General features: G+C 31.5%; 2 protein-coding genes across 2 annotated transcripts in view; both read left to right on the top strand.

Moving 5' to 3' along the window:
- Positions 1–4,091: 4,091 nt before the first annotated feature.
- LOC139519509 (mitochondrial proton/calcium exchanger protein-like) lies at positions 4,092–7,512 on the top strand. Its single transcript, XM_071311630.1, has 4 exons — positions 4,092–4,271; positions 5,568–5,625; positions 6,333–6,846; positions 7,336–7,512. Exons 1-4 carry the CDS (start codon positions 4,223–4,225, stop codon positions 7,495–7,497), a joined length of 783 nt encoding a protein of 260 aa, XP_071167731.1. The 5' UTR covers positions 4,092–4,222; the 3' UTR covers positions 7,498–7,512.
- A 4,244-nt stretch (positions 7,513–11,756) lies between these two features.
- LOC139519492 (mitochondrial proton/calcium exchanger protein-like) overlaps positions 11,757–24,436 on the top strand; it is a 32,730-nt gene continuing 20,050 nt past the window's right edge. The window contains exons 1-9 of the mRNA XM_071311604.1: positions 11,757–11,977; positions 13,274–13,331; positions 14,039–14,552; positions 15,042–15,185; positions 17,384–17,527; positions 18,235–18,438; positions 18,756–19,007; positions 19,246–19,401; positions 20,731–20,830. Of these exons, the coding sequence (XP_071167705.1) occupies positions 11,929–11,977; positions 13,274–13,331; positions 14,039–14,552; positions 15,042–15,185; positions 17,384–17,527; positions 18,235–18,438; positions 18,756–19,007; positions 19,246–19,401; positions 20,731–20,830 (1,621 nt within the window). The 5' untranslated portion in view covers positions 11,757–11,928. The remainder of the gene's footprint in view (positions 11,978–13,273; positions 13,332–14,038; positions 14,553–15,041; positions 15,186–17,383; positions 17,528–18,234; positions 18,439–18,755; positions 19,008–19,245; positions 19,402–20,730; positions 20,831–24,436) is intronic.

The following is a 24,436-nucleotide window of genomic DNA, read 5'->3' as shown; positions in this document are numbered from 1 at the left end:
AATGCCTTCGGCCATGTTTTTAGACGAAATAGAAAATAAAACACAAACTTTATTTTATACACCCTACTGATCATTCAGTTGAAGTTTGGTTGAATTTGGTTGAGTAGTTTTAGAGGAGAAGATTTTTTAAAGTTAGCAAATATGATGAACAAATTGTGAAAAAATTGTCATTAAAGGACAATAACCCCTTAAGGGGTCAATTAACAATTTTGGTCATATTTAACTTATTTGTAGATCTTACTTTGCTGATCATTTTTGCTGTTTACAGTTTATCTTTATCTATAATGATATTCAAGATAATGACCAAAAACTGCAAAATTTCCTTAAAATTACCAATTAAGTGGCAGCAACCCAACAATGGTTTGTTTGATTCGTCTGAAAATTTCAGGGCTGATAGATCTTGACCTAATGAACATTTTTACCCGTGTCAGATTTGCTCTAAATGCTTCCGTTTTTGAGATATAAGCCAAAAACTGCATTTGACCCCTATGTTCTATTTTAAGTAACGGCGGCCATGTTTTTGACGGATCAAAAATCGAAGCACACACTTTGTGCAGGATAATCTAAGGAACAATCATTTAAAGTTTCATTCAAATCCATTCAGTAGTTTCAGAGGAGAAGATGTTTGAAAAATTGTTAACGACGACAGACGACGACGTCGACGACGACGACGACGACGGACGCCAAGTGATGAGAAAAGCTCACATGGCCTTTTAGGCCAGGTGAGCTAAAAAGTGCATAAGAATTGCCCACTGAATTTCTTGATGTCTTTAAAAAGATGCCTATTATCAAACTGTTAATCACAATCCAAATGTAGATATGTCAAACGTATTTAAAGGGGCAATACTTGCTCAAAATATCCAGGGTTTAACATTTTCAGTAATATCAAGCTGGGCCCTTGGGCCATTTCATCAATTTGATATTAAGTAATTTTATATTATATCTTAAAGAGAGAAAAAATATTGATAGAATCATGTATTCATTTTCAAGTTGTAAGCTTTTGAAAATTGGGGGGTCGGGTGGGAGTAATGTATCTCTCTTGAAATTTTCTCTTTGTATACGAAAGTAATTATATATATATATATATATATATAACTTCGTTAAAATATTAAAAAAATAAACTGTTTTCACAGAAATGGTTATGTAACGCCTTTTTGTAATTTTGACAATGCAAATTTTGAAACCAAAAAAGCAATACTTTAACATGTAAGTTATGGAAATATTCAAAGTTGATGAAGCACGACTGAAAGTACATGGCTGAACAATATCCATGGAAATGAGATGTGCCAATATACAACTACATACAAAATACCATGGACTTATCATAAGTCATTCCCTTTAAACAAACATAAACTTGTAAACTATGTAAAAGTTTCAATGTCAATGAACCATGATGAGGGGGTGGGCTTTATAACCTCCATAGAAATATGACTTGCAAATGCCAATAAATTTTCAAAGTCAATAGACAATTACTGAGGGGACAGGGCCGAATATTATCTATAGAAATGAGATGTTCCAATACTTATACAACTGCATAAAACATATCATTGAACCACCACTTGTGGTTCAACATAAACTAGACCTAATCACAAACTGAAACATTGCGAAGTCAACGCCGACGCCGTAAAAATAAAATGTATACGTATTGAAAAGCTTTAAAATGTGAATATAAAATATGATATGACGTGCTACAGTTCTGCATTATGATTTGTCTGATTTACTCTGCATTTCTTGTTTTGCGTCTACATTTTCAGCATTTGGGGATTAAGGTGACAGTGCAAAAACAAACAAAAAAAGAAATGAAATTTTCCTAGTTAAAAAGGAGCAGAACTGCAGTACAGCAGATGACATTTTGCGTTTTATAGTTTTTTACCTTTGTGTATGAGCTTCATCAAATTAAGTAGAGGCAAAGTTGAATTAGAGTGCAGCAAAATAAAATGGAAAGATGGAAGGACAGACGGTAAAACGGACGATCAAGGGTAATACATGTATAATGCCCAATACGCCTATCGGCAGGGCATAAAAAAATCCCCCGTCTTTGGTCCTTTCTATAACATCATGATAATAGAAAACAATTCACATTTTGAGATCTATACTGAATACTTTGAAAACACATTAAAATTGGTAAAGAAAATGGCAATTCAAATTAAGTTAGTGGTAATAATCCTTGTGCTAAAATTTAATACAAACAAATCGACTCCGTCAACGTTTCGACATGAAAACCAAGTGACTATAGATGAAGACAACAGCGCCATACCATAATACATACCAAAATAATATTGCATTCATATAAAAATGATTCCAACAGTTGCTTAATTGAACAACATACATTATTAAGAAATTCTTAATAAAGATTCCTTTTATGATATTGGAACCCTTAGTTCAGTTTGAAAAAAACAAAAGAAAAGCATAATATGAATTGTAGTTCTCACGTTGAAAAACTATGTTAATATATACTGAGAAAAGTATTCACATGCAGAACTATACATTCATATGTAGAATAAGTATGTGCATATATAGAAAAAAAGTATATGCATATGAGGTTAACTATGTGCAAATAGATATATAAAAAAAAATCCGCATATCTGTGCATATATAGAAAAGCATGTGCATATAAGGTAAACGATGTTCATATGTAGACAAAGTATGTGCATATATATATATAAAACGTAAGTGCATACAAAGTAAACTATGTTCATATATATAAAAAGTATGTGTATTCATAGAAAAAAACATGTGCAGATATTAAAAAGTATGTGGATTCATGTATATAAACAAATGTTTGTATTCGGCAGCTACGGCGTTCCATAAAGTAGTCTCTTTAGCAAAACAGCGTATGTCTATAAGACCTCGTGTTACTTGTGCGCACAAGTTGTACAACTCGTGCGCACAAGTTAATAACTCGTGCGCACAAGTTGTGTAACTTGTGCGCACAAGTTGTGTAACTTGTGCGCACAAGATAGTAACTTGTGCGCGCAAGATAGTAACTTGTGCGCACAAGTTGAATATTTTTTTTTGCATGGCACGCCAGGGCTTCCGTAATATATGACTAGATATCCAGCAAAATAAATAATTTTCCCATTCCTTGACATCAAGCTTATTTGAAAATATCAATTCTGCTTTAATACAAATTGAAAGAAATAACCACTTACGCCAGACGTTGTCACCTGAAAACACGATAAGTCCATTGCTGAACCCGATTAGTGAGGAAACGCCGAAAAAAACCCGATAAATCCGTTACCATTCTACACCGTGAATACAATAAAGAGAATCAATGAATTTATAAATATTGGTTACCAACAACCGACAAATGTTATTGTTCTGTGTCCAAAGTGGAAATCATTTAGCTTTTCGTCAAATGCAAGACACTTCATCCGGTTGAACAGTCTTCTTAAATAAATAATAAAAGAGATATGGGGTAAAAAGTCATATACGTCTGTGGTAGCCTGTTTGATTACACTGAAACGTTGATAACATCAAACGAAACAAATTTTGTTTATATTGTAATTGTAAAATAAAGATGTATAATTATGTTAATATTAAATAAAACTTCAAAACATATTGTCTTATATACTTTGATTACACTGAAACGTTGATAACATAACTAGACAACAATCAAACGAAACAAATAACCAAAAGATATCTAGACTTACATGTTCACGACGGCACGGTGCCACATGTGGGGTAGGTGATGTCACCCCAAGTTATTGGTGGCCGGGTTCGTGTTGTTTAGTCTTTATTTTTCTATGCTGTGCTTTATGTCCTATTGTTGGTCTGATTTTATTTTTAATCATGGCCGTTTGTGAAGCTTATTTGTTCGCTGATAACTTATTTGCATAAACTTTTGTTGTTGCCTTTAGATTAACAGCCGGAGAAGGGGTTCAACTTCTTTTCATTAATTTGGTGAGTTGATAGGCATCTATTCAGTGAGATTATACGTTCAGTGATAGTTCATATAATGGTTTAAATGATTGAGGCGAGTTGGTAGATAGTGTTGGTGAGTAGTTCTAGGGCGAGTTGGTAATGGGGCGAGTTTGCATTCATCCGTCCGTTAGCTGTCAATAAAATGTGACCTTCACACTGACAACATCATCCTTACGCTTTTTCCTTGAGAACAAAAAGGTTATTGATACTGCAGAAGTTTGACACCGATGATCTTGAATCGTCTGAAAATGGTTCTATTTTCGGGTTGATTTGGAATTAATCGAACAGCAGTTAAAATATGGCACACCGTTTAATCGGTCCATTGTCACTCCGTAGAGTTAAGCTAGGTACTTTATTTGCGCCTGCTTTTTCTCACTAAAGAAACGTTTATTTGAGATAAATTTAAAAACTGTTTTGCACGTTCGTGCAGGATGACCAGAGTTATAAAAGAAAAATGCCTTCTTTTCGTCTACTTCTACCATAATGTGACAACCTTTTACAAATTGACATGTTCACAAGTTTCTGTTCTGAATGTAAAGTACTGAATTTACAATAAATGCCCCAAAAAACTGAAAATGCTGAATAATAAATTAATTCATTATCCAGAAGTTTTTGCTTATGTAATTGGGACATAGCATTGCATAGTTCAAATAGTTGTGAAATCTTTGGGGGCATTTGGGTTATTTTTCTGTTGTCTTTTTTTCTGTCCTGTCTTCCTGTCAATCGTACAAGATACACGATATTATTGCCCATATTGTTCAGTATAGGGGGTCTCATTGGGGGGCTCTGATCCCGGATCCCGCTTACTGTTTTGTCAGATTCCCATATCCCGCTTACACTATGTAGGTAAGCAATTCTCCTTTTTTTGTCATTTTCCGGGTCCCGCTAGACCTCATTTCCCGTTTGCACAACACAATAATTTGACTTTCACATGTCACGCTTACAAAAAATCGGCAATCCCGCGTCACGCTTAGACCCCAATGAGACCCACAGTAAACGTGTAGTTTTCAAATGTCAATATAAAAACAAAATGATTACATAAACAAAAATTTAAATGAATACCAGGTGTGTTTGCCAATGAAGTCTGCTCACTCTACTTTTGAAATAAAAAAGTAATTTATGTATTAAAATGGTATTAATTTGATTATCATCGATTATAGAATAACTAAACGAAGAATTCAATTATAGAAAAATATTTAACAAGTGACCGACAGATCAAACAACACATGCATATCACCATGATCACATGAATTAATTATCAGCCCCATACATTGTAAGTATTAGCCAGGACTGACACTGGTATGAGGTAGTCGTTACCAGTAAAAGGGGACGCAGTCTGTAATAATATTCTCTTTTTTAATTAAAATATACATGTATTTTAATGTTAAAAACAAAACAGAAATACCATAACGTTTCTGATGTTGGTCCTTTTGTTAGGGATTTTAGTTCTGACGTCATTTTCATTGTAAACAAAAATATTGAATTACAGGGACTCTATGTAAATGATGTAATAAAGGCTCATTTCATTGACACACTTTTGAGGTGAAGGAGATAACTAAAAAAATAGTCTAATGAATTTAAAATAATTTGTTTCTTTTACCATGTTTATAACTGATTGTTCTAGCACATTATATATCTTGCAGATACCATTAACAACCTTTCACCATTATATTGTGGATGTTGTAAGCAGCATGGAGCTATGTAAGTATTTATATCATTTACCTCTTCATCTGTTGGCCCCTATTTTTGTCACTATAGAATCTTCATCATGTTCATATACATGATATACATTACAAGATCTACTTAGGTGTCATCTTGGTTTCTTTTCTACAATTTTAGTTTGCCTTTGAACCATACATGTATGTTATGGAACTTATACACAATGCTTATTACCACAAAACACAGATTAAGCTTGAATTTCATGTAGGTGATGGCACAAATGGAAAAATTGCTGAATTTGTTATGTCAGTTGTCTTACTTAAGATTGCCTGTTCTAATGTTATAAAACTCTTTTCTACAATTTTAGTTTGCCTTTGAACCATATGTTATGGAACTTATACACAATGCTTATTACCACAAAACACAGATTAAGCTTGAATTTACATGTAGGTGATGCAATGGAAAAATTGCTGATTTTTGCAATGGAAAAATTGCTGATTTTTTTATGTCAGTTGTTTTACTTATGAATGCCTGTTCTAATGTTATAAAACTTATACACAATGCTTGTAACCACAAAACAAAGATTAAGTTTGAATTTTGATGGCATCGATTTTACCTCTTTAGAGTTATGCCCCTTTATTTATAGAAAATTGCTGAATTTTTAGTTTTCGTTTTCTTACTTAAGATTGCCTCACTATCTTCTTGCTTTTATTCCACCTGGAAATTAAATCTACTTTTTCATATTTCAGGTCAACACAACCACAGTACAGAAGACATCGTTCTTCAGGCAGCCATAATTATACCTTTCTTCCACCCTATAACTGTACATTTACGCACAATAAATCAAGTTCATATTATAAGACCAAGCACCTTATAAGTCCAGATTTTTCTTTAGGTATTCCATTAGGATCCATTAGATATTTTCACATATCCTCACAATATAATGAAAAAGATAAATCATTTGTTGAAAAAGCTGTTGAAGTGTTGAAAGATAAGAAAAGAACGGATAAAAAAGGAGATGGAGTTAGTGATAAAGATTTACAACCTGGTGTTGACAAAGAAAAAGGGGATGACAAATTAACAGGAGACCAACAGAGCACCATTGTGAAAGCTAAACCAACATTATTACAAACCATAAAAAAACATGGAAAATATTATCTGGATGGGTTTGTTTTGTTTTTCAAAGAATTAAGAATAGCTGTTTCTTACTTATGGAAGAGCATAGTGAAAGGAGAGACTTTGACTCGAAGAGAGCTGAAACAAGTAAGTATATTTTATATTTCTGATTAAAGATTTTTTTTTACAATATGCCAAAAAAAAAGAGAAGAGAAATTGAACTAAAGGCTCCTTGGACCCTCTGTCACTCACCTGATATCTTTATTCATAATTGATGCATGAAATAATGCAACCGTTATACTTTTGCTTTAGTTTGAGAGACATAAGTCAAACACTGTATTTTTCTCCTATTTGTCCCCTTTAGGCCAGGTGAGCTAAAAATTAAATGCCTTTACCAAAATGTGGCAACAAATTTAAGCTGCATAAAACGAAAATGTGCCAAGACAACCTAAACATAAAGCTAAAAAAAACTTGCATGAGATATTTTTGTTGAGGGAACATAACTTTTCTGTGAAACTAATCCACAAAAAAAAATTCAATCATAATAAAAAGATCTTAAAAGAAACTAAAATTTTACAGTGTGTTTGTATTTTCTATCTATCAATGACATACAATAATTTTCTTTCTACTTTACAGCTAACAAGAACTACAGCTGACGTCTTCAGAATGATTCCTTATCTGATTTTAATTATAATTCCATTCTTTGAATTTTTGATACCATTTTATTTGAAGTTTTTTCCTAACGCTCTACCTAGCACCTTTGGACGAGATGAAAAAAAGGTATATTGGTTCTTATGAATCTGATTGTTCAATTAATATTGTTAATAGGCTATGTACAGACATAAAAAAATTGTGTGGACCTGGTGAAAGGGCAGATAACTTTGACTGTTATTTGGAACCCCCCCATTCAAGGTTGGGCGGTAAATACCACCCCCGGTATTTACCAGTGGTATTTACTGGTATTTACCGCCCCGGACAATACTCCCCAAGTGGTCAATACTGGCAAATACTGGTCAATTGAAATTTTCATGGTTGTTTCTACTATTAAATGAAGTAAAATCTTGATAAAAAGTCAAATATAATGTGTCAGCTTATAAAGGTAATGAATTTGATATGTTTTACTCATTTATAACACTTATTCTTACTACTGATTTAAAATTAAGTTTTTAAGAATTATGATATTGCATACTTAAGATATATATATATACAAATTTATATTTTATTTCAACATGTTTAAATCAATATATTTTTATTCAAAATGTATGATTTTACAGGTAATTAAAATTAAAGGTAAATAAAACTACAGGTAAATGAAGTTACATGGGTCTTTTTACCTATAGCTATCACCTGGCATTGCTAGGTGTGAAAATTTAATTACTAAAACAACAGCCTCCAATAAAAGTTGACAGTACATGGGTTGAAAGTAATAAAATTGATATATGAAGACTCCCTTAAACAATAAATTATTTCCTGTTTATAGCTATCTAACTGTGAGATAAAAAAAAAAAAACCTTCTTCATGCTGGAAATGAAAATTTGAAGCATGAACAAAAAGTTTTTATCTTTTACTATAATATTATGTACACATTTATCAAATTGTAGATACCTGTTTGAATTTCAGAGGAGAAGATGTTTGAAAAATTGTTAACGACGACAGACGACGACGTCGACGACGACGACGACGACGGACGCCAAGTGATGAGAAAAGCTCACATGGCCTTTTAGGCCAGGTGAGCTAAAAAGTGCATAAGAATTGCCCACTGAATTTCTTGATGTCTTTAAAAAGATGCCTATTATCAAACTGTTAATCACAATCCAAATGTAGATATGTCAAACGTATTTAAAGGGGCAATACTTGCTCAAAATATCCAGGGTTTAACATTTTCAGTAATATCAAGCTGGGCCCTTGGGCCATTTCATCAATTTGATATTAAGTAATTTTATATTATATCTTAAAGAGAGAAAAAATATTGATAGAATCATGTATTCATTTTCAAGTTGTAAGCTTTTGAAAATTGGGGGGTCGGGTGGGAGTAATGTATCTCTCTTGAAATTTTCTCTTTGTATACGAAAGTAATTATATATATATATATATATATATAACTTCGTTAAAATATTAAAAAAATAAACTGTTTTCACAGAAATGGTTATGTAACGCCTTTTTGTAATTTTGACAATGCAAATTTTGAAACCAAAAAAGCAATACTTTAACATGTAAGTTATGGAAATATTCAAAGTTGATGAAGCACGACTGAAAGTACATGGCTGAACAATATCCATGGAAATGAGATGTGCCAATATACAACTACATACAAAATACCATGGACTTATCATAAGTCATTCCCTTTAAACAAACATAAACTTGTAAACTATGTAAAAGTTTCAATGTCAATGAACCATGATGAGGGGGTGGGCTTTATAACCTCCATAGAAATATGACTTGCAAATGCCAATAAATTTTCAAAGTCAATAGACAATTACTGAGGGGACAGGGCCGAATATTATCTATAGAAATGAGATGTTCCAATACTTATACAACTGCATAAAACATATCATTGAACCACCACTTGTGGTTCAACATAAACTAGACCTAATCACAAACTGAAACATTGCGAAGTCAACGCCGACGCCGTAAAAATAAAATGTATACGTATTGAAAAGCTTTAAAATGTGAATATAAAATATGATATGACGTGCTACAGTTCTGCATTATGATTTGTCTGATTTACTCTGCATTTCTTGTTTTGCGTCTACATTTTCAGCATTTGGGGATTAAGGTGACAGTGCAAAAACAAACAAAAAAAGAAATGAAATTTTCCTAGTTAAAAAGGAGCAGAACTGCAGTACAGCAGATGACATTTTGCGTTTTATAGTTTTTTACCTTTGTGTATGAGCTTCATCAAATTAAGTAGAGGCAAAGTTGAATTAGAGTGCAGCAAAATAAAATGGAAAGATGGAAGGACAGACGGTAAAACGGACGATCAAGGGTAATACATGTATAATGCCCAATACGCCTATCGGCAGGGCATAAAAAAATCCCCCGTCTTTGGTCCTTTCTATAACATCATGATAATAGAAAACAATTCACATTTTGAGATCTATACTGAATACTTTGAAAACACATTAAAATTGGTAAAGAAAATGGCAATTCAAATTAAGTTAGTGGTAATAATCCTTGTGCTAAAATTTAATACAAACAAATCGACTCCGTCAACGTTTCGACATGAAAACCAAGTGACTATAGATGAAGACAACAGCGCCATACCATAATACATACCAAAATAATATTGCATTCATATAAAAATGATTCCAACAGTTGCTTAATTGAACAACATACATTATTAAGAAATTCTTAATAAAGATTCCTTTTATGATATTGGAACCCTTAGTTCAGTTTGAAAAAAACAAAAGAAAAGCATAATATGAATTGTAGTTCTCACGTTGAAAAACTATGTTAATATATACTGAGAAAAGTATTCACATGCAGAACTATACATTCATATGTAGAATAAGTATGTGCATATATAGAAAAAAAGTATATGCATATGAGGTTAACTATGTGCAAATAGATATATAAAAAAAAATCCGCATATCTGTGCATATATAGAAAAGCATGTGCATATAAGGTAAACGATGTTCATATGTAGACAAAGTATGTGCATATATATATATAAAACGTAAGTGCATACAAAGTAAACTATGTTCATATATATAAAAAGTATGTGTATTCATAGAAAAAAACATGTGCAGATATTAAAAAGTATGTGGATTCATGTATATAAACAAATGTTTGTATTCGGCAGCTACGGCGTTCCATAAAGTAGTCTCTTTAGCAAAACAGCGTATGTCTATAAGACCTCGTGTTACTTGTGCGCACAAGTTGTACAACTCGTGCGCACAAGTTAATAACTCGTGCGCACAAGTTGTGTAACTTGTGCGCACAAGTTGTGTAACTTGTGCGCACAAGATAGTAACTTGTGCGCGCAAGATAGTAACTTGTGCGCACAAGTTGAATATTTTTTTTTGCATGGCACGCCAGGGCTTCCGTAATATATGACTAGATATCCAGCAAAATAAATAATTTTCCCATTCCTTGACATCAAGCTTATTTGAAAATATCAATTCTGCTTTAATACAAATTGAAAGAAATAACCACTTACGCCAGACGTTGTCACCTGAAAACACGATAAGTCCATTGCTGAACCCGATTAGTGAGGAAACGCCGAAAAAAACCCGATAAATCCGTTACCATTCTACACCGTGAATACAATAAAGAGAATCAATGAATTTATAAATATTGGTTACCAACAACCGACAAATGTTATTGTTCTGTGTCCAAAGTGGAAATCATTTAGCTTTTCGTCAAATGCAAGACACTTCATCCGGTTGAACAGTCTTCTTAAATAAATAATAAAAGAGATATGGGGTAAAAAGTCATATACGTCTGTGGTAGCCTGTTTGATTACACTGAAACGTTGATAACATCAAACGAAACAAATTTTGTTTATATTGTAATTGTAAAATAAAGATGTATAATTATGTTAATATTAAATAAAACTTCAAAACATATTGTCTTATATACTTTGATTACACTGAAACGTTGATAACATAACTAGACAACAATCAAACGAAACAAATAACCAAAAGATATCTAGACTTACATGTTCACGACGGCACGGTGCCACATGTGGGGTAGGTGATGTCACCCCAAGTTATTGGTGGCCGGGTTCGTGTTGTTTAGTCTTTATTTTTCTATGCTGTGCTTTATGTCCTATTGTTGGTCTGATTTTATTTTTAATCATGGCCGTTTGTGAAGCTTATTTGTTCGCTGATAACTTATTTGCATAAACTTTTGTTGTTGCCTTTAGATTAACAGCCGGAGAAGGGGTTCAACTTCTTTTCATTAATTTGGTGAGTTGATAGGCATCTATTCAGTGAGATTATACGTTCAGTGATAGTTCATATAATGGTTTAAATGATTGAGGCGAGTTGGTAGATAGTGTTGGTGAGTAGTTCTAGGGCGAGTTGGTAATGGGGCGAGTTTGCATTCATCCGTCCGTTAGCTGTCAATAAAATGTGACCTTCACACTGACAACATCATCCTTACGCTTTTTCCTTGAGAACAAAAAGGTTATTGATACTGCAGAAGTTTGACACCGATGATCTTGAATCGTCTGAAAATGGTTCTATTTTCGGGTTGATTTGGAATTAATCGAACAGCAGTTAAAATATGGCACACCGTTTAATCGGTCCATTGTCACTCCGTAGAGTTAAGCTAGGTACTTTATTTGCGCCTGCTTTTTCTCACTAAAGAAACGTTTATTTGAGATAAATTTAAAAACTGTTTTGCACGTTCGTGCAGGATGACCAGAGTTATAAAAGAAAAATGCCTTCTTTTCGTCTACTTCTACCATAATGTGACAACCTTTTACAAATTGACATGTTCACAAGTTTCTGTTCTGAATGTAAAGTACTGAATTTACAATAAATGCCCCAAAAAACTGAAAATGCTGAATAATAAATTAATTCATTATCCAGAAGTTTTTGCTTATGTAATTGGGACATAGCATTGCATAGTTCAAATAGTTGTGAAATCTTTGGGGGCATTTGGGTTATTTTTCTGTTGTCTTTTTTTCTGTCCTGTCTTCCTGTCAATCGTACAAGATACACGATATTATTGCCCATATTGTTCAGTATAGGGGGTCTCATTGGGGGGCTCTGATCCCGGATCCCGCTTACTGTTTTGTCAGATTCCCATATCCCGCTTACACTATGTAGGTAAGCAATTCTCCTTTTTTTGTCATTTTCCGGGTCCCGCTAGACCTCATTTCCCGTTTGCACAACACAATAATTTGACTTTCACATGTCACGCTTACAAAAAATCGGCAATCCCGCGTCACGCTTAGACCCCAATGAGACCCACAGTAAACGTGTAGTTTTCAAATGTCAATATAAAAACAAAATGATTACATAAACAAAAATTTAAATGAATACCAGGTGTGTTTGCCAATGAAGTCTGCTCACTCTACTTTTGAAATAAAAAAGTAATTTATGTATTAAAATGGTATTAATTTGATTATCATCGATTATAGAATAACTAAACGAAGAATTCAATTATAGAAAAATATTTAACAAGTGACCGACAGATCAAACAACACATGCATATCACCATGATCACATGAATTAATTATCAGCCCCATACATTGTAAGTATTAGCCAGGACTGACACTGGTATGAGGTAGTCGTTACCAGTAAAAGGGGACGCAGTCTGTAATAATATTCTCTTTTTTAATTAAAATATACATGTATTTTAATGTTAAAAACAAAACAGAAATACCATAACGTTTCTGATGTTGGTCCTTTTGTTAGGGATTTTAGTTCTGACGTCATTTTCATTGTAAACAAAAATATTGAATTACAGGGACTCTATGTAAATGATGTAATAAAGGCTCATTTCATTGACACACTTTTGAGGTGAAGGAGATAACTAAAAAAATAGTCTAATGAATTTAAAATAATTTGTTTCTTTTACCATGTTTATAACTGATTGTTCTAGCACATTATATATCTTGCAGATACCATTAACAACCTTTCACCATTATATTGTGGATGTTGTAAGCAGCATGGAGCTATGTAAGTATTTATATCATTTACCTCTTCATCTGTTGGCCCCTATTTTTGTCACTATAGAATCTTCATCATGTTCATATACATGATATACATTACAAGATCTACTTAGGTGTCATCTTGGTTTCTTTTCTACAATTTTAGTTTGCCTTTGAACCATACATGTATGTTATGGAACTTATACACAATGCTTATTACCACAAAACACAGATTAAGCTTGAATTTCATGTAGGTGATGGCACAAATGGAAAAATTGCTGAATTTGTTATGTCAGTTGTCTTACTTAAGATTGCCTGTTCTAATGTTATAAAACTCTTTTCTACAATTTTAGTTTGCCTTTGAACCATATGTTATGGAACTTATACACAATGCTTATTACCACAAAACACAGATTAAGCTTGAATTTACATGTAGGTGATGCAATGGAAAAATTGCTGATTTTTGCAATGGAAAAATTGCTGATTTTTTTATGTCAGTTGTTTTACTTATGAATGCCTGTTCTAATGTTATAAAACTTATACACAATGCTTGTAACCACAAAACAAAGATTAAGTTTGAATTTTGATGGCATCGATTTTACCTCTTTAGAGTTATGCCCCTTTATTTATAGAAAATTGCTGAATTTTTAGTTTTCGTTTTCTTACTTAAGATTGCCTCACTATCTTCTTGCTTTTATTCCACCTGGAAATTAAATCTACTTTTTCATATTTCAGGTCAACACAACCACAGTACAGAAGACATCGTTCTTCAGGCAGCCATAATTATACCTTTCTTCCACCCTATAACTGTACATTTACGCACAATAAATCAAGTTCATATTATAAGACCAAGCACCTTATAAGTCCAGATTTTTCTTTAGGTATTCCATTAGGATCCATTAGATATTTTCACATATCCTCACAATATAATGAAAAAGATAAATCATTTGTTGAAAAAGCTGTTGAAGTGTTGAAAGATAAGAAAAGAACGGATAAAAAAGGAGATGGAGTTAGTGATAAAGATTTACAACCTGGTGTTGACAAAGAAAAAGGGGATGACAAATTAACAGGAGACCAACAGAGCACCATTGTGAAAGCTAAACCAACATTATTACAAACCATAAAAAAACATGGAAAATATTATCTGGATGGGTTTGTTTTGTTTTTCAAAGAATTAAGAATAGCTGTTTCTTACTTATGGAAGAGCATAGTGAAAGGAGAGACTTTGACTCGAAGAGAGCTGAAACAAGTAAGTATATTTTATATTTCTGATTAAAGATTTTTTTTTACAATATGCCAAAAAAAAAGAGAAGAGAAATTGAACTAAAGGCTCCTTGGACCCTCTGTCACTCACCTGATATCTTTATTCATAATTGATGCATGAAATAATGCAACCGTTATACTTTTGCTTTAGTTTGAGAGACATAAGTCAAACACTGTATTTTTCTCCTATTTGTCCCCTTTAGGCCAGGTGAGCTAAAAATTAAATGCCTTTACCAAAATGTGGCAACAAATTTAAGCTGCATAAAACGAAAATGTGCCAAGACAACCTAAACATAAAGCTAAAAAAAACTTGCATGAGATATTTTTGTTGAGGGAACATAACTTTTCTGTGAAACTAATCCACAAAAAAAAATTCAATCATAATAAAAAGATCTTAAAAGAAACTAAAATTTTACAGTGTGTTTGTATTTTCTATCTATCAATGACATACAATAATTTTCTTTCTACTTTACAGCTAACAAGAACTACAGCTGACGTCTTCAGAATGATTCCTTATCTGATTTTAATTATAATTCCATTCTTTGAATTTTTGATACCATTTTATTTGAAGTTTTTTCCTAACGCTCTACCTAGCACCTTTGGACGAGATGAAAAAAAGGTATATTGGTTCTTATGAATCTGATTGTTCAATTAATATTGTTAATAGGCTATGTACAGACATAAAAAAATTGTGTGGACCTGGTGAAAGGGCAGATAACTTTGACTGTTATTTGGAACCCCCCCATTCAAGGTTGGGCGGTAAATACCACCCCCGGTATTTACCAGTGGTATTTACTGGTATTTACCGCCCCGGACAATACTCCCCAAGTGGTCAATACTGGCAAATACTGGTCAATTGAAATTTTCATGGTTGTTTCTACTATTAAATGAAGTAAAATCTTGATAAAAAGTCAAATATAATGTGTCAGCTTATAAAGGTAATGAATTTGATATGTTTTACTCATTTATAACACTTATTCTTACTACTGATTTAAAATTAAGTTTTTAAGAATTATGATATTGCATACTTAAGATATATATATATACAAATTTATATTTTATTTCAACATGTTTAAATCAATATATTTTTATTCAAAATGTATGATTTTACAGGTAATTAAAATTAAAGGTAAATAAAACTACAGGTAAATGAAGTTACATGGGTCTTTTTACCTATAGCTATCACCTGGCATTGCTAGGTGTGAAAATTTAATTACTAAAACAACAGCCTCCAATAAAAGTTGACAGTACATGGGTTGAAAGTAATAAAATTGATATATGAAGACTCCCTTAAACAATAAATTATTTCCTGTTTATAGCTATCTAACTGTGAGATAAAAAAAAAAAAACCTTCTTCATGCTGGAAATGAAAATTTGAAGCATGAACAAAAAGTTTTTATCTTTTACTATAATATTATGTACACATTTATCAAATTGTAGATACCTGTTTGAATTAACAATAGAATTAGAAATGAAAGCATTAAAAATGGTTTGAACACTTTCTATATAAATTAATTATTAATTGTAATTATAATTGACCAAGTAGATAGTGGTTTTTATAGTAATGTCCACTCAAAATTTCAATCGACCAGTATTTGCCGGTATTTCCCAGTATTTGCCAGTATTTCCCGGTAAATACCGGTATTTACCACTGGCATGGTCAATACTAGTATTGACCGCTTTTTTGCCAACCTTGCCCCCATTTGCAGTCGAATGTAGGACAGAAAGTCACAGGACAAAAAGTCACAGACAAAAAGTCACGGACAAAAAGTCACAGGACAAAAAGTCACAATTCATTTTTTCTGATTATTTTCTTTGAATAAAAAACGTTTATTTCTACAAAAATAGTTTGGGATTTTTATTGAACTATTGTATATAAACCAACTTTGTAAACACAATATATAAAAAAAAATCAAAGATGATCAAGTAATTGATAAACAAACAATATGTCAAAGTGACTTGGCACTTAAAAGGCTTCATGGTGCCTAGAAATCTTTCTTTTGCATGATTAAAATTAAATAAATCTTCATTTTTCAAGTATGATGACACATTTCTTAAACTTTAATATGAATATATGTATTAAAAAGTAAATATTTCTAGATATTTTCTTGTATATTAAAACAATTGTCAACAAATTATTTGTGACTTTTTGTCCTGTGACTTTTTGTCCTATCAAATTTGTGACTTTATGTCCTGTGACTTTTTGTCCTGTGACTTTCTGTCCGTTTACCTTTGCAGTCATAGTTTCAGAGGTCAGAAAAAAACATGATATTATTAAATAACTGGAGTTCATCGGGACTTTACCAAAGACATTTGATTTATAATATAATGGCTAATAGGAAATCAGTGATCAGGACATACAAATGATTGATAATGAATTGCTATTTTTGGTCTGAGAAATTTTTTTTTATATTTAAGCTGAATTGTTTTTGTTACTTCAGACACAGTTTATAAGAAAAAAATACAAAAGTAAATGAATAAATAAATGCATGTTAACTAATAAAAGTTTAATCATGGTACATGTAATAGAATATATGTTCTTTTTTTCAAAACATACAAAATATATATTGTTACTACTATAATATGTGCAGACCATATGCCAATTTTTATTCATGATATATATTGTGACATTTTTTCCTGTGACTTTTTCCTACACTCACTTGAGTGTTTAATATCCTTACACGTCTATTTACAGGTATGACAATAAACATGTTCATATTCATAAGAGCTATTTAAAATTTCTGAAGTTTAGATAATGAAGTAAAGTATTAACTGAATAGAAGGGATTTTAATCGAATAATTTCATTTCTTCTCTAGCCTGATGTCTTACTTAAGGAAGGCTTAAAAAGAAAACAGGAAATGGCCAAATTACTGCAGGAGACTTTACAGCAAACATCATTGGAACGAAAGAAGAAAGATGCACCAAGCATGGTGTCGGAATTCACAGATTTTATGGAAAAGGTTTGCTGCAATACTTGAAAGTATAAGTGCAATCAATTGTAAACAGTCCTTAAAACTTAGTACAAAAACAAATAATTTTTATTTTTGTATTGGTGATTTTAATAAAAAAAAAAAATGTTTTCATTTACAATATATATCTAGATGAAATTTATTTTCTTTTCAATTAAACATTTTTAGGCCAATTTGAAATCATGCAAACAAACATTTTAGATGATAGGAAACAGTTTGTGCTGGAGAAATTATGCAAATGTAATAAGTAAAGTTGACTGTACATGTATAGGCTTATTATTGAAGTTGAAAAAAAAAATATTAGCAGGATTCTATAAAAAGAGCTGTGGTAGAATTTTTTGTGTAAAACATTTTCTTGGCCTGATCTGAAGTCTCGCACATTGAGTATGAAGTTTTAAATTAAGGCTGGTTTACAGCTTTATCAAAGAAACTTGGTGATGAAGGCTTATTCTTTCCTATAAGAATAGAAAATGTGATGAAATAAATAATGACTCATTTTTTACATGAAGATGCAAGGTTAATGAATCAAAAAGATTTTTTTTTAAATATTAACCTCTTACTATACATGCTATATGGCCTTGACAAATATGAATGATCAAGTGAATAAATTGTAGATATCCACCTCTTAAAGTTATTAATTGTATAATTATAAATGATATATTTTGAAGTTTATAACTTTATTGTTTTTTATTTGATAGGTTAGAAGTGAAGGAATAGCAGTTTCAAATGAAGAAATACTTCACTTTTCTACAATGTTTGAAGATGAAGTGACAATAGATTCTTTGACTCGAGGTCAGCTCCAGGCCTTATGTAGAGTACTTAGTATCATACCTATAGGAACCGATCAAATGTTACGATTTCAACTAGACATAAAATTACGTCGACTTCTGGTTGATGACAAAGTAAGTATTTTTACTTTAAAATTTGTGAGTTTTGTTGTTTTTCAGGATATCCAAAAGTAGAGACTAAAGGGGTACAGAAAGCAATATGTCACAAGAAAAATGACTTGTTAAAAATTAAAAAGACAAACACAAAACAAAAACGATTTCTCAAAAAGTTAAAAACTTTTTTGATAGCTTTAATTGTATGATTGAATCCTTTCCTAAAATTGCAATAAATTATAATTAACTCACAACGTTGTATTCAACATATCAATTATTAGTTTATGCAATATTTACAGTAATTATAAATTTACATACATGATTTATTTATATTACAGATGATTCAGAAAGAAGGTATTGAGGCATTGACAGTCCAGGAATTACAGCAGGCTAATCGAGCAAGAGGAATGAGGGCCTTAGGTGTAGACAAAGAGAGGCTGATATTCCAATTAGAACAATGGCTAGACCTTCATCTTAATCAACATGTTCCGACATCTTTATTATTGTTGTCAAGGGCACTTTATCTACCTGAACATCTGTCCCCAGTAGAACAACTACAGAAAACTATACAGTCACTTCCCAAGACTGCTGTAAGCACAATTAAGTAATGAATAGTTATAAATATGGATGAAAAATCCTTATAGATTACCTTTTATTTTGTTTTAATTAAAGATACTTGATATTGACAATGAATTTGAATTCTGTTTTACTTTATTTTTCACTTTATTTTTTATGAACAACTTTGGGTTTTAATTTCTTTTATAAGGGTTTTATGAGTAATTTTAGTATTATTATTTTTCAATAATACTATGGCATTCATAATTGCAGACTGCTGAAGCCACAGTTAGAGTTGCTGCCATATCAGGTGAACAGATAGATCCAGCAACAAGGATTGAAATTTTGAAGTCTGAGCAAGAGGCTATTGCTAAAGAAACCAAAATTAAAGCCGAAGAGAAAGAATTGAAAAAACAAAAACAAATACAGGTTTGTATTCCGTGTGTCAACATTCAGAAAATATCTCATAACCTCAACAAAGAAATTTTCTTGTCTACATAAGCACTAATAAATTAGAAACACTAAATTGGGTAAATAACAATTGTGATTAAATGTAGGTGTTATAAACATGTTGATAATAAATGAAAATTTATGAAAAAACTGTTTGTATCTCATTCACTCAGAAGGTCAATTTCCAGATCATAAGAATCTATTTATAACTCTTCTACTTAATATGTCAAGACACACTCTGTTTAGGTCTGGTTAAATGTCTGTTTGTCATAAACATTTTTTTGTCACACAATATCCTTCAGCTATAAACAAAGAAGAACTGAACCTCACAGAATTACTTCTGACATACAAAGTGTAGTTCCCTAGATGGTTTTATTTAAGCAATGACAGTTATATACTTCCATTCATTTACATTGCTATAACTTTTCATGCACAAGAGCAGTTTAAGAGAGTAAAGTATACTGTGAAAATGAAATAGCTGACCTTATTATTATTTTACATCATTTTATGTATCAACAAATATTATTTTTTAAGAAAAATCTTGCACATTAAAGTTTTTCAACAATTTTATGTGCTTTCTATATAAATGGTCACATATTTTGAAAAAAAATCAATCAGTTGTATGTCAGAATGAAAAAAATAAATGCATTATTTTTCGATTCTCAACAGGCCAAAATATTATGCAGAATTTTACAAACATTTGTGTCATAGCCAATTAATTTTACTTGACCTTAATTTATTGAAAGTGTAAAACATAATTGATATTTTAGTCTGAGAAAACAGGGTAATTTTATTTATAGTTGAAATTGGGCTTTGATCTAGGTTTCATCATATGTGAGTACTCTAAGATTGCTTCTTTGTTTTCTTTTGTGTTTGTGTTGATGATTGAAATAATTTTTTGAATAATTTTAACAGTTTGTTCTTTTGTTGTGCTGCTACACATGGTTGCAGTTTTATTTATACTGTAAATTCAGAAGTTGTTTTGTTTTGTATATATTATTGTAAAAATCGCAAAAAAAAAGTGTTACAAAATTAAAAACTAGCTTTTCAAAGTTTTGATCTCATTAATTTCCTAAATTCACATAACTAAACTCCTGGCAATTGTTCAGCAGACACAATAATAAATGCAGACAAAAATTTCTGAATTATCAGCTCTTGAAATTCTATCAGATAAAAATTGGAAATAAGTGAATAATTTTAGATAAATAACAGTATTGATCTTTAAGAATTTGAAACATTTCCTCAAAGGAAAATTAAATTGATGGAGTAAAACCAAGATATTGAGATGTTTGTTTTGATTTTTCTCAGAAAGAGGCTGATGAGGCAGAGGCCATTGCTGCTAGGGTTGCTATGGAAGGAGAACTATTAATGGACAATGCGCCTGAAATTGCTGCACGTGCAGAAGAAGGTAATCTAATGTATTTATAGAATAAAGGAATAACTGTAAGATAATTTTAGCGATAGAACATTTATCTTTTGGTTCAAATGTGTACAATAGGCTTAGATGATTTAAAACTGGAACAATGTATATGGGTCATTTGTGTTGTTTATAATGGGACCCTTTTCTTCAACCGTCTGCCCATACCTTGGATATATATGATGGCTCATTGCAATGCTGACACATTTTTATACGACCGCAAAAATTTAAATTTTCGTCGTATATTGCTATCACGTTGGCGTTGTCGTCGTCGTCCTGCGTCGTCGTCGTCGTCGTCGTCGTCGTCGTCTGAATACTTTTAGTTTTCGCACTCTAACTTTAGTAAAAGTGAATAGAAATCAATAAAATTTTAACACAAGGTTAATGACCACAAAAGGAAGGTTGGGATTGATTTTGGGAGTTTTGGTCCCAACATTTTAGGAATTAGGGGCCAAAAAGGGCCCAAATAAGCATTTTCTTGGTTTTCGCTCTATAACTTTAGTTTAAGTGAATAGAAATCTATGAAATTTTGACACAAGGTTTATGACCACAAAAGGAAGGTTGAGATTGATTTTGGGAGTTTTGGTTCCTACTGTTTAGGAATGAGGGGCCAAAAAAGGGCCCAAATAAGCATTATTCTTGGTTTTCGCACAATAACTTTAGTATAAGTAAATAGAAATCTATGAAATTTAAACACAAGGTTTATGACCATAAAGGGAAGGTTGGGTTTGATTTTGGGAGTTTTGGTCCCAACAGTTTAGGAATAAGGGGCCTAAAGGGTATAAAATTGAACTTTGTTTGATTTCATCAAAAATTGAATAATTGGGGTTCTTTGATATGCCGAATCTAACTGTGTATGTAGATTCTTAAGTTTTGGTCCCGTTTTCAAATTGATCTACATTAAGGTCCAAAGGGTCCAAAATTAAACTTAGTTTGATTTTAACAAAAATTGAATCCTTGGGGTTCTTTGATATGCTGAATCTAAAAATGTACTCAGATTTTTTATTATTGGCCCAGTTTTTAAGTTGGTCCAAATCAGGGTCCAAAATTAAACTTTGTTTGATTTCATCAAAAATTGAATAATTGGGGTTCTTTGATATGCCAAATCTAACTGTGTATGTAGATTCTTAATTTTTGGTCCCGTTATCAAATTGGTCTACATTAAAGTCCAAAGGGTCCAAAATTAAACTAAGTTTGATTTCATCAAAAATTGAATTCTTGGGCTTTTTTGATATGCTGAATCTAAACATGTACTTAGATTTTTGATTATGGGCCCAGTTTTCAAGTTGGTTCAAATCAGGATCCAAAATTATTATATTAAGTTTTGTGCAATAGCAAGAAATTTTCAATTGCACAGTATTCACCAATAGCAAGAAATCTTCAATTGCACAGTATTGTGCAATAGCAAGAAATTTTCAATTGCACAGTATTGCGCAATAGCAAGAAATCTTCAATTGCACAGTATTGTGCAGTAGCAAATATTTTCAATTACTCAGTATTGCGCAATAGCAAGAAATATCTAATTGCAATTTCAATTGGAGTTATCTTTCTTTGTCCAGAATAGTAGTTGAATCAACTTAAATCTTTGTTTTATACAATACAGATATATAATTAATATTTCAATTGGAGTTATCTTTCTTTGTTCAGAATAGTAGTTGAATCAACTTAAGTCATTGTTTTATACAATATACAATGTATATTCACTTTTTCTACCAACTGATAAATTAAAACAATCTTTACCATTCAGTGATAACAAGCACTTTATTTTACATTTTACTATTTTATGATGTATTTAAATGAGTAGTTATTGTTGCAAACTCCATTAGAAATTTGAATTGAGATCAGTTTTGGAAAAAGGGAAAGGGGGATGTGAAAACAAATGGGGGTGGGGGGTTACATTTTTCTCATTTCAGATTTCATAAATAAAAAGAAAATTTCTTCAAACATTTTTTTGAGAGGATTAATATTCAACAGCATAGTGAATTGCTCAAAGGCAAAAAAAATATTTTAAGTTCATTAGACCACACATTCATTCTGTGTCAGAAACCTATGCTGTGTCAACTATTTAATCACAATCCAAATTTAGAGCTGAATCCAGCTTGAATGTTGTGTCCATACTTGCCCCAACCGTTCAGGGTTCAACCTCTGCGGTCGTATAAAACTGCGCCCTGCGGAGCATCTGGTTCACATATGTATTACTAGATTTATTTCACTTGACTGGGCGGGGTTTAAGAAGTTCGCTTATTTAAGACCAGTCCATCTATAGACAGGAGTTTTGGGATAAACTCATCAATGAAGTGTCCAGTTATTCTTCCATGTCATACAACCAGTTCTTTGGTATAGATACGTTTGGTGACACTGATAGGTGATTAGAGTTCAATAATAATTATAATGGCAATCATCCTTATCACACACATCTTCAAATAAACTGTCCTAAAAGTAATGCAAATGAAAACATAATATACATTTAAGTGCTGCTTGATAAGATAAAAATGCTGACCAGTTATTCTGAACTTTTAAAACCTTTAATTTGTTGTCTCAACTTAAACTGAAAAGATACATCTGAAACTGAATCATTTCATTCAAATATATACAATCTGTTTCATTGAGAGAAAAAAAATCAAATTCTTGAAAGTGTCAACACAAAAAATAAAAGGTTCCCCCTTTTTAGCTTCGTAACATGCATGAGAACCTATTTTATGAGGGCATTCAGTAGTAGCTTCATAGTTGAATATTTGAAGCCTAGTGTTTTACACTCCCCTTTTCACTGGGAAAGACAATATTTTGTGACTTGTTGATGTGCAGCTATTCTTGTATTTCTTAAATATTTATGTCAGTTTATTTTATCGTTTTAATGACCAGCCTTTAAATTTAATTAATAGTCAAATCATTGGTGTACTAGTCAACACATGTATGAAATACTTGTACTAGTGTGTAATCCCTTACATTAAAAGTATTCCTGTAGATTTGAATGAAAATGTTATGAATATGTGCTTTATGTGTCATGTTGACTTAGGTTAACAATATTGATTGGTGTTTGCTGCACAACTCCGCAGTACAAAAAGGCTATATCGGGCGACTTATTTTTTTTAACAATATTAAATGTTTCCATAAGAAGTAAGGCTAAATTTGCTCTGGTGTACAAGATGCAATCATTCATAAATCAGTCTGACAACATCTAAAATAACATCCAATAATTGACCACTTGTATATGTGATTGTCAAGTTTGCATTCATATAAGTACTACTTTGTAACATCAATTTACAGTGTTGTTGTTGATTACACATTTTTAATCTTTTATTTTGTACTATTAGAAAAACTATGGTCCTTGATTGAATAAAATAAAATGGAAAATCTTACAGGGGCAAAATGCTCAGGAAGGCTAAGATTTACTGTAAACTCTTTGTATAAAAATTAATCTCTGATGACTACTGCGGTCTTTATTTTTTATTTTTTAAGTTTAAGAATTATTTTAATACATTTCATGAAAAAAATCTTTTATTAAACTAGTTGTGTTACAAGATAAAATATATGGTATATGGTATATTTTGTTAATTTACATTACAAGAAAGTATTTTTTATTGGTTGTTAGAATAC

This window comes from Mytilus edulis, chromosome 4 (assembly GCF_963676685.1).
Source record: "Mytilus edulis chromosome 4, xbMytEdul2.2, whole genome shotgun sequence".
NCBI lineage: Eukaryota > Metazoa > Mollusca > Bivalvia > Mytilida > Mytilidae > Mytilus > Mytilus edulis.
Note: the sequence above shows the minus strand (reverse complement) of the source record. Positions and strands in the feature narration are given on the sequence as shown.

What these genes read in the sequence shown, in the direction of transcription:
- LOC139519509 (XM_071311630.1), top strand. Translation starts at nt 4,223, where the DNA reads ATGGCACACCGTTTAATCGGTCCATTGTCACTCCGTAGAGTTAAGCTA. An exon ending in TGTAAGCAGCATGGAGCTAT is followed by an intron (nt 5,626 to 6,332) that starts GTAAGTATTTAT and finishes TTCATATTTCAG; the next exon opens with GTCAACACAACCACAGTACA. An exon ending in CTCGAAGAGAGCTGAAACAA is followed by an intron (nt 6,847 to 7,335) that starts GTAAGTATATTT and finishes TCTACTTTACAG; the next exon opens with CTAACAAGAACTACAGCTGA.